At 29.1% G+C, this 10,568-nt stretch overlaps 1 protein-coding gene and 1 long non-coding RNA gene across 3 annotated transcripts; both read left to right on the forward strand.

Annotated features, from left to right (window-relative positions):
- Positions 1–1,073: 1,073 nt before the first annotated feature.
- On the forward strand, positions 1,074–10,490 carry LOC111033844 (pancreatic lipase-related protein 2-like). 2 transcript variants are annotated; one of them, XM_022314775.1, is made up of 8 exons: positions 1,074–1,200; positions 1,297–1,479; positions 4,268–4,394; positions 4,510–4,661; positions 6,630–6,878; positions 7,420–7,608; positions 9,211–9,379; positions 9,842–10,490. In XM_022314775.1, the coding sequence occupies exons 2-8, from the start codon at positions 1,389–1,391 to the stop codon at positions 9,870–9,872; spliced, it is 1,008 nt and encodes a 335-aa protein (XP_022170467.1). In that variant the 5' UTR covers positions 1,074–1,200; positions 1,297–1,388; the 3' UTR covers positions 9,873–10,490. The 2 variants fall into 2 exon arrangements, with proteins under 2 accessions (XP_022170467.1, XP_022170468.1); XM_022314776.1 differs by lacking the exon at positions 1,074–1,200 and having other exon boundaries at positions 1,238–1,479.
- Positions 8,328–9,136, forward strand: LOC111033846. Its single transcript, XR_002604475.1, has 2 exons — positions 8,328–8,787; positions 8,856–9,136. It is a non-coding gene; the product is annotated as an uncharacterized LOC111033846 (long non-coding RNA).
- Positions 10,491–10,568: the final 78 nt, after the last annotated feature.

A 10,568-nucleotide genomic window follows, 5' to 3' on the forward strand; every position in this document is an offset into this window, starting at 1 on the left:
TAATTGCGGTGTATTTGTGTTGATGTTTTTCCTAAATTGTCAGTCGGATTTTGATTATTAATTGATGGCCAATCGGACTGTATCGGATTAAATTGGGCCTAAAGTGTCTTCTTACGCGTTAATAAGAAGAACAGTCAGTTGCGGTGGTCGTTTATCGAGGTTGGAATCATCATAATATATTATGCTAAAAAGTAATTGATGTTCGTAATTCAAGTTCGGTAAAATCAAAACAACTTTAATTGGTTAAGGCATCTATGTCGAAGCAAATCCTGTGTTTATGATAACGTTATTGTTGACTGTTAAGGTAGATCATAGAAAAAAGACTCACATCTATTTTCACCAACATAAATCGCAGCTTACCCATAATAGTCAAATTTCCTCAACATTGCTGCATAATATTTTATAGAAATTAAGAGAAATACATAATTTGAAATTTGCGTCATGACATATATTATTTAAGCACAACACCTGCAGCGCTGATAGAGAAATCATATGTTACTAATCAGGAAATTATGTAAGTTTTCACTGATCACACTGAAATATATTTTATTTTATCACTCACATGATTACGATTTTTATAAACTTAAAATGTTAATTTTTTATCTGTTATTTTTTTGCTGCTAGAGTATTGTAATATGTAGGTATAGACGTACAGTAGGCATGTCATTTATTCATAGTTTACCATTATGTGTCATCATGAAAAAGTATACAGTACAGTTGGTGATATCATTGCATATTTACATAATCATTAACCAATGACTATAAACTGATAACATGTATAATATAATATAATATGTCGTATTTGTAACTGTTACTTTATTTATTATTTGTAACTGGTGTATTACAGACAGGTATAGAAATAGGCAATAGCAGTTTGCCTGTTTCGCTGTAATATTAATTGACAATCAATATTTCGGGGTTGATGATGGTGGCTCGCCGAAATCGATTGAGCTACATTTCTTGATAATCTTAAACAAATAAAAACGATTTTTTCATTTAGAGACACACACGTCCACACGCACACACACACACACACACACACACACACACACACACACACACACACACACACACACACACACACACACACGCACACGCACACTTATGTCTTATAATTAAAATTATATGAAGTGTTTAAGTGTCTTTGAGATATGATTCATCACAAGTGTACGAGTCGCCGCCGCGTGTATAGTGTCGCATGTACGGTACAATATTATCACACAATATTTCAATATTTGACAATATAATAATTGTGTGTACAGATAATTATATTACTATGTATTCTTCTTTTGTTAGTATGTTACAGCGGCGGCGGATTCAACTATGTTGTACCTAAACTATTAATCGCACATTAATATTTTGTGCGTTCGGAATATCTCTGTGTAAAAATGATAACGGCTTCAAAGTATTTCGCTAGCTGCGGCGAGGTTATGCTGTTAGCCATATTTATTTTGAAATTTGGCATTGCGTTACAAAGCGGTGAGTACTTTTCGTTTATGTCGAGTTGGCATTAGTTGTTATGTGCCTCGTTTAGAAACGATATAGACCGTTTTAATCGAACAAAATTTGAAGTTTAAATTGTGCAGTCTAGTACAGCTGTGGGGGGTCTTATAGGTTTTGATCATTATTTCAAAAACGCCTGAAAATTGTTTTTCGAATGAAGATTATAGTTGTTATATGGTCTATGACCGTTCCGATATAACTATCTCGTTACTACTGATCTACCCGATTATAACGCATATTTTGTCTGGTCTAAGATATAGGTGATAACCGTATTTAAGTAACTTTGAATGCAGCTGCTCTTATGATATTATTTTGTAATAATGAAGTCGATGATCATTTGCGAATGGTTTACAGTTGGTACACTATTTCTAATAATTTTTTGTTCACGTACAAGTTGATTTATGTTTAATTCGAGAAAACATTTCGCAGTAAACTGCACTTCGCCTTATAGCTATACAGTGGCTATAATGTTATGCCCTAAAGCTGCGCTCGAATCGTCAAGATTATAGTGGCAGGCCGACTATTGCGGTTTACTCACAAAAAATCAATAAGTATCCATATCAATTTTTCTGCCGTTAATTATGCACGACGATGATGGCGACCAAATAAAACATAAAAACAGCACAACAAATAGCTTAAAGACGTCCTAAATTCAATGATAAATAGTGAATTAAAATTTTAATATTCAAAAACAACAAAACGGATTGACCATGCGCATAAAAATATTATAAATCGATGTTTGATATGTTTAATATTTATAATATCAACAAACAGTCAAAACATTTTATACCTTAGAAAATTGCCCTATATGAATTATGTTAATTTTATGACGCTGTTACTATTGAGGCTAATGGAGCTTATCGCAATTAGGAGAATTAGTCAAACCTACTATTTGTTCGTTTCATTATCTGTAGTCAGTATACAATAAACACAATAATTGTCTATGTATATATATTATACAGAGTGTATGTTATGCATGTGTGGTGTTTTATCAAATATAAATTAAAAAATTGAATTAAAAAAATTTTAAAATATAGGACTGTATTTTTTACGGGGAACTTTTTTTTTGTTATGACAATTTAAAAATTCATAAGAGACAGTATAATTTTCGCTTGCGTTGTTCACAATTAATGAACAATAGGCAAATTAGCGTTCAGCAGTCTAATTTTTTGTTGTTATCTTTAAAATTAAACCAAATTGATCAATAACAAAACTTAAAAGTATGCACATTATTTTGTTACCTTGTTAGTTTTTATTATAATATTTTAATTTTTAAGCAAGCTATGAGCATTTTCAAATAAAAATATTTGTATACTCATAATAACATGTTTAAACATGAAAAAAAAAACAGTAAAAAAGCGAATTGAGAGAACACAAAAAATATTCTTACCTTTAAATTTGTTATTAGGCTTATCATTCTAATATTTGAGCTAAGAACACACGACTGGAAATAATAAAAATAGGTATCTTATACGCTCCCATGTGGACATGTGGTATACCTACGACGTCCTCTTAAGCATGCAATTATCCTAATTACAAAATTAACTTTATTTTTATCTTTTGTAAACGCTGACAACTATTTTACTAAACGTTGACAGTTATTTTTTTAATTAGTTCTTGTAGTGCTTAATTTTTTTTGAATAGCTCATGGTTGAATTATCAATATTCATTCACTATACTTTATTAAATACGATATTTTAAAGTCTAGTCGATTCGTAATTCATAATTTTAGTTAAAAAAAAAATTGAAATAAATAACAACTTATTTGTTGTAATATCAATTCAAAAAATGAATGAATTTATTTTTGTGATTTCTTGGATTTTTTTTCAAGTGCATAAAAATATTTGAAATAGATGACTACTAAAGATAAATAATGTATTTCTGAATCAATTGAATTTATTCCAATTATTTCGATCAAAACTACTAATGGATTTACCAAACATAAGTGGATAGTGGTTATAATAAAAGTACAAAACAAAAATTAAGGATTCAACCATCAAAAGTTTCGAAACAATAAGCATTTCTCACTTGAATCTCAAAAAAGACCCGTACAACTGCATAAAATACACTCTACAGTCTACATGTATATAGTGCATTATGATCAAAAGATGGTGATAGTATTGCTACACTGAGACTATGAATATCGTTATAATTAATTATTATCAAGTGATTTAATTATCGTTAACCTGATTTTACATATTAAATCCTCTAGGTAGTACTGCAGAAGTACACCCGGAAGAGTTAACATTCATCCGCCCATCCTGGCTACTTCAAGTATAGCAGGACAATAAATAATTATAATTAACGCATACATTAATGTTTTAAAGTCTTAGTTCTGGTCTCATTTAGATAAATTATAATTTTTAATGTTAGGTTCGTAATACAAAATACTTACTGATTCTTTGTTTGGTCCAAGATGAATAGTAGACAGGTTTTCGGTTAACTTGCAGTGTCCCATCACAAATCGATCAAGCGACACTTGTTGCGTTATTACAATAATTAATTGTAATTTATCAATAACTATTTCAAAGATGAACCATAGTAAGTAAATATTTAATAAATTAACTCAACATTTATCTCGAAGGTCATTTAACTATCAGATGATAATTACGACTTATGAATTCACGAAAAACGTACGAAATATGTTTATTCAGTCTTAAATTTTAATAACATTATATTTTAATCATAGAAATTATTACAAATAGATAATAGTTCGCAAATAATTGTTGTATGAAATAATATTTAAATTTATATACATTTTTAGAATCAGCCCACGCCGTTGATAATTTGGTCAAACACCAAGATTCGACGTTCAAACAAGTACATTTCTTTAACGACAAATATAAGATCTACAACATGTCAAATCACGTATTTTATTGGCTCTACACTAGGTAAAGTTTCATAATGCGAGTCAAAAAACCGTATTGTTTGATATTTTCAAAAACGTATAGCAATATTCGTGCGTCTGTGTCATTTAACTCGTTTCACGTGTTTAATAATTTTCAGAGAACAGTCCAAAGCTCAACTTTTAAACCGAAAGGATCCAAACATGATAAAATCGACAAACTTTAATGCCGAAATTCCAACAAAAGTTCTCGTGCACGATTGGTTTGGGAGTTTTTACGAAAAGGAATGCTTTTGCGCACACATAGCGAAAGGTTTGTGATGATTACTTCATTAGTGCGTACATATTACCTACTGCAATGAACTAGTTTTTAAATTTGATTTCTTGAGAAATAAACAAAATGCGATTATGGTAAAACATAGTAAATAGTAATATTGCCAACACTCAATAGTGTTGGCAAGTTCCATATAAAAATGAATTCGTTCCGTTCCTCGTTATTTAAAAAAACAAGGATTCGTTCAGTTCTTATCGCTTAAAAAAAAATTGTTTCTTTGAAAAATAAATGAGTTCCTTATTGAGTTCCAAATAAAATACTAGTCTTTATTTAACCATCAATATTTTTTTTTTCATATTTATACTTAGGTACTTAACTTTTTAACTATACTTACACATACCTACAAGTACATTTATAATTTACTATTTAGTTTAAGAATATAATATTGAATATATTTCTTTTCTTTTATTCATCTATATTTATTATTTTTTAAACAGTATATATTAATATTATATTGTACGATGAACTTTGATACTCGATAAAGATGATTGGTAATTAGGCACGATAGGAATAAAAATGTTTTAATTTTGATTATTTGGGCGATTGTAAACTCCGCCAGAATACCGGTTGGATAAAAAGGTAATGAATTGTTATTTTCCTACTTTTAATGGGTGTGTGGAAACTCCGATAGTGCTGATGTAAAACTTAATAATATATCTCAACTAAAGAAGCTCAAAAATCCAAAGTGATAGTGTTAGAGAACGTTATAAATAATTATGATAATGGATTTATATTTATTTTTCTTTTATCTTTTTACCTAGACTGAGAAGTCAGAACATCTAAAAATTGTATCTCATCATTTTAGTTTACAGTTCAACATATTATAACATAAAATAACATACCTATGTTGCTAGGTACATATTTTATGATTATTACAATTATTTGTTATGATAATACACGTGACAATTTGGATGTTTTGTTTTGACAATTATTGTTTTTATTAATTTTTGTACATATTTTGAGATATTATAATCAGTGTTGAGTTTATCTAGATAATTATTTTTTTATCTTTTATCTTATCTAGATACATAGAGAATATTAATTTACAAATTTATCTAAGACATAAATCACCATTATCTAGATAAATTTATCCAGATAATTTAATTTATTCAGCGGGTTTTATTTATTATGAGCTCTCGGTGCGTCGCTGGATGATTGTCTAAAAAAGAATGTACATATTAATAAGTTATTAATTAATTAAATTTAAATTTTTTATGTATTTAAAAATATTAAAAATATTTTGAATAATAGTAAACTCAAATATGTGGTATACTATGCTCTATTGATCTAATACAATCTTAATACTATGATTACAATATAATGTACATAAATTATTATATTGTATATTTTATAAAAAAGTTGTGCTATAAACCAATGAAAAAAAATTATCCGATGATTTATCGAGAAAAAAATTTTTTTTTCATCTTTATCTAGATCGATAAATAAATAATTTAGTTATCTTTATCTAGATAACATTATATTTATCTGGGCTCAACACTAATTATAATAATGTACATAATACCTGTCCTATGTATTAATTTTATACTGCGATTCGATTTTCTTCACTGATAGAGTTTACATGAATCCAATTTTACCTTTTTTTTTTATTGCCGGAGTTTACACTAAAAAAAGGTACTTATGGCGGAGTTTATACATTTGTGTAAATTGGAACTTGAAAAAAAATTATAAATGTCGTAATTTTTCCTTGAAAAAAAGAACTCGTTCATTTTCTAGTTCTGTTTTCATAAAAATGAATTCGTTCAATGTGTCATTTCTTATCGAGAAATTCGCTATAAAAGGAATCCTTTTGGAACTTGTTCCTTCAAAACACTGAATATATTACAGTAATACTTCAGGTGAAATCAAAACATTTTTTCCATACTATAAACTACAAATCTATTGCCATCTATTTAAACTCGTTCGTTAATAAAATATTTGCTATTTCAGCTTACTTACTCGCGGGCGCGTGCAACGTGTTTTGCGTAGATTACAAGCAGTTCTCTTATGATATAATGTATGCATCGACAAAAATCAATGCTAAATACATAGGTGATGATATAGCTAATGTTTTGAAAATGTTAACGGACAACATGAGTGTAGGATCCGAAAATATCCACTTGATCGGTCACGGTTTGGGAGCTCATATCGTCGGACACACTGGGAACGAGTTAAACGGCGAAATTTCTCGGATAACTGGTAACTATACCTATACCCAATGTTGTATTTCTTTTTTTTAAGAAACGTAACGGTCAAACGGGCTAGTATTTATTGAATAGTAAAATCCAGTTTTTATTTTCTGTACTTGGAAAATAGTTTTTACGTTTTTATTTTGTTACAAATATGTTAATATGCATTGTGTTAGTTTGCTTTCATAAATACAGCAGACGCGATGTATAACCTCATAATGGATTGCGTAGTATGTACCGTTATAATATTATTGATTGTGACAACAGTAATTTGTGTTACATCATTCGTGAAAATTCATAAATCATCTAGAGCAGCGTTTCTCGACCTTATACGTGACCCAAGATTTTTTGTATGACCTTTTAAAGTGAACCATAACATTTTTCGGCAATCATTTTTACGACCAACATATATTTTGGGTCAAGAACCACAGATTTAGATTTTCTTTCGTTTCGCTTGTACCGTGCAGTTCTCAAACGACTTAAACTATATTTCTTGATTTTGTTTCGTTATCAAACTAATACTGAAGATGTTTTCATTCTGTATTTTTAAGGATTAGATCCTGCTAAGCATTTATACGAAAATACTGATCCGAAATACACGATCGATAAAAACGACGCGACCTTTGTAGACATTATACATACAAACGGAAATGGTTTCGGGTTGATTAAGCCACTAGGTCATATTGATTTTTATCCAAACGGAGGAAGATCACAACCGAACTGCAAAGTATTAGATAGAGGTATGTATAATTGCTTTTTAAGTAAATCATGTTAAATATCAGTAGCGAAAAAATAGACGATTGTAATAATTTAAATATAAATAATATCCATTTGGATAATTCACTTAAATAATAAATTATACAAAACAAAAAAAATTTAATAAAATCATTGTATACGAAAAACGATTCTGAGCGAAGATGATCTGTCTGCAGCCTATATTACTAAGTATAGTTTATACACCTACTATGTATCGACTCCTACACTAGTCATCTCAGTGGGGCCCAGTATTCATATGTATGTGAAATAAAATAAAATAAATATAGGTAATATAATTCTTACCAAAAAAATAGCATTATATCATTAAATTGAATAATATACTTTAAAAGTTTGAAGTATCCACGAATAATATTTTTAAATTACAACAAAATAACTGAAATAGTTATTCTTCATTTAAAAATCTAATTTTGTTCGAATTTGAACTTAAATGTTTAAAAAAAAAATCTTCGTTTGTATATTTTTAAAGATTTTTTTGGTTACAGCGTGACCACAGTATTTATGAAAGTCTTTGTTTAAATTTTCAATCCTTAGCTATACAAATTTAACATTTTCTACATTTTTGAAATTTTGGTCGAAATTTGAAATTAAAATACTTATGAAAAAATCGTGTTTATGGATCTTTAATATTTCTCAATTTATATTATAAAAACTTATGAGAAACCTTATATTAAATTTTCAAGCATTTTGATATCTTATGTTTAACTTCAAACATAACAATTTAATTTGACTTTCCAGCAGACATTTTTTGTTTGTCACAGACAGACAAATTTATGAGAATTCTTGTATTAAATGTTAAAATCATAGTTATAAAAGACGTTTTTTTTATGAATTTCTAACCCTAAATATTTTGCAAATATTCGTTATTTTGAAACATTTAAGCTTCAGACGCTCATACAAAATTATTGTGGACTTTCGTACAGACTACAGTTTGTTTTCAAACTACGTCTGACTCTCTGAAGTACCAGTTAATTTCATTTTCCTACCAGAAAAGACACCGAAGAAGAAATTCGGAACATTTTTACTGCCACAAAACGTGATTACAGACAAAAAAAATAAAACACACATCGTCACATTCATCGTTCCGCTCAGGATATAAAAATTTTAATAAAAATGCTTAAAACTCCTAGGAAATTGTATTATCGGTTAGTAATATCTTTGAGAATAGATCAGTCAGTTTAAGACAATTCTAATTTTGATGTCATAAATTTAGTATAGCTGCGAAGTAAAGATGGAGCTTTTGGTTTTTGTCAGTTCTAAAACGTTATTTTAACTCAGATATTGTAAGGAAAAAATCGTACAGTTGGTATAGCAGTGTTATAATATTTCACAATATAGTTGTCGAGATAATTTTTTACCAAAACCAAAACTGTAGAGAGTAATGCGATGTGTATAGCGATGAAAAACTCGACTGTTATCGTAGCTATAATAACTTAATACGATTGGCAAATTCTAATAGCGATTAGGTGTGAATATAACATACTTACAGAGCAGTATGAATCGATATGTATTCAGGACTGTCTATTGAATAGACCGTGTAATAATTAATCTGTCGAGACGGTTTCTAGTTTCCGGTGGTGCGTGCAGTCACGCCAAAGCTTACGATTATTTCGCTCACTCCATTTTGGCTAGAAACGGATCCAAAGCACTCCAATGTGCGCAATGGAGCGACTACGAATTGGGAGAATGTGGCGAATCCGCCAAAAGTACATACATGGGCGAACACGTGGACAAAAAGTACGTATCTTTTTTTTTGATTTTTTAAAATAAGTTATCCATTATAATACGTATTATAGGCATAGACAGGAGTGCCAGTGATTTTCGACTATATAATGATGGGTCGCGATGTATGTACGTACCCAACAACATACATCGCGATGACCTTTGAATGATTTAATCAAATTTATAGTATCGTAAAAATATTATAGTGAGATTCTACATTTTTAACAAAAAAACAATGAAATAAAAAATTTAAAAAAATTCTTATTAATTCGTTGGGTTTATATGATATATTTTTTTAATTCCAATAATCATCAAGACTACATATGGGTCTCGAAAAAAATGTAATATATTCACCGAATTGGGTGAAAACAATTGGTCGATATTAGAAGACCAATGGATTATGTGTAATACATACTGTACATGTACCTACTTACCTGAAAATGTCTCACCATATCGGTTTTAATTTTTTTTTTTTAGACAAACAGGAAGTTATTATTTATGGATCTGACTGAACTGCGTACCATATCATAATAACTATTAGGCGGACGAATTTGCTCAGACGCGTTTATATAGGTAATATACCTATACAGGAAGCACTGAAACTGAAATATCGATTACAATAACATTTGTGAACCCATCAATTGATGAATTATTTGAATATATACATGTTCACCAGGTGTTGACGAATAATGTACTATACATGTTATTGTTTTTTTATCTGTTTAAATTTTAAAGTGTATAATATTATATAATATATAAAATATAAGTTATTGCAGTCAAGTTTACACTCTTATTCCACGGATCCATCTGACTTATTTGGTTTTGACTGGAGCTCATCTGCACCTACACCTCGCACGAATTTCAAATTTTCTTATTTTTAATCTGTTAATTTGTTTAAACTAGTTACTGCAAAATGTTCACTATCCGTCCTTATTATTTGTAATGCTTAATGATAATATTGTAGATAGTATAGAATTTGAAACTGTATGTATTTTTATTTTTAAACATTTTAAATCTGATGCATTTAATGACCGAAATAAATGCAAGACAATAACGGTTGTTAAATACTCAACATTTTTTTTTTTTTATTGAACTTAAGTCCGGCGACTAAGGCCATTAGCTGTTGTAGGGGTTATGAACTGTGGTAGTGGTGAGGTTGGTACGGTAGGTTGTTTTTTATGATTGTTTGGTTGTTACGGTAGGT

Source organism: Myzus persicae, unplaced genomic scaffold, assembly GCF_001856785.1.
Source record: "Myzus persicae strain clone G006 unplaced genomic scaffold, MPER_G0061.0, whole genome shotgun sequence".
In the NCBI taxonomy this organism is placed as follows: Eukaryota; Metazoa; Arthropoda; class Insecta; order Hemiptera; family Aphididae; genus Myzus; species Myzus persicae.

What these genes read in the sequence shown, in the direction of transcription:
- LOC111033844 (XM_022314775.1), top strand. Translation starts at nt 1,389, where the DNA reads ATGATAACGGCTTCAAAGTATTTCGCTAGCTGCGGCGAGGTTATGCTG. An exon ending in TTTTATTGGCTCTACACTAG is followed by an intron (nt 4,395 to 4,509) that starts GTAAAGTTTCAT and finishes AATAATTTTCAG; the next exon opens with AGAACAGTCCAAAGCTCAAC. An exon ending in GGCGAACACGTGGACAAAAA is followed by an intron (nt 9,380 to 9,841) that starts GTACGTATCTTT and finishes TTTTTTTTTTAG; the next exon opens with ACAAACAGGAAGTTATTATT.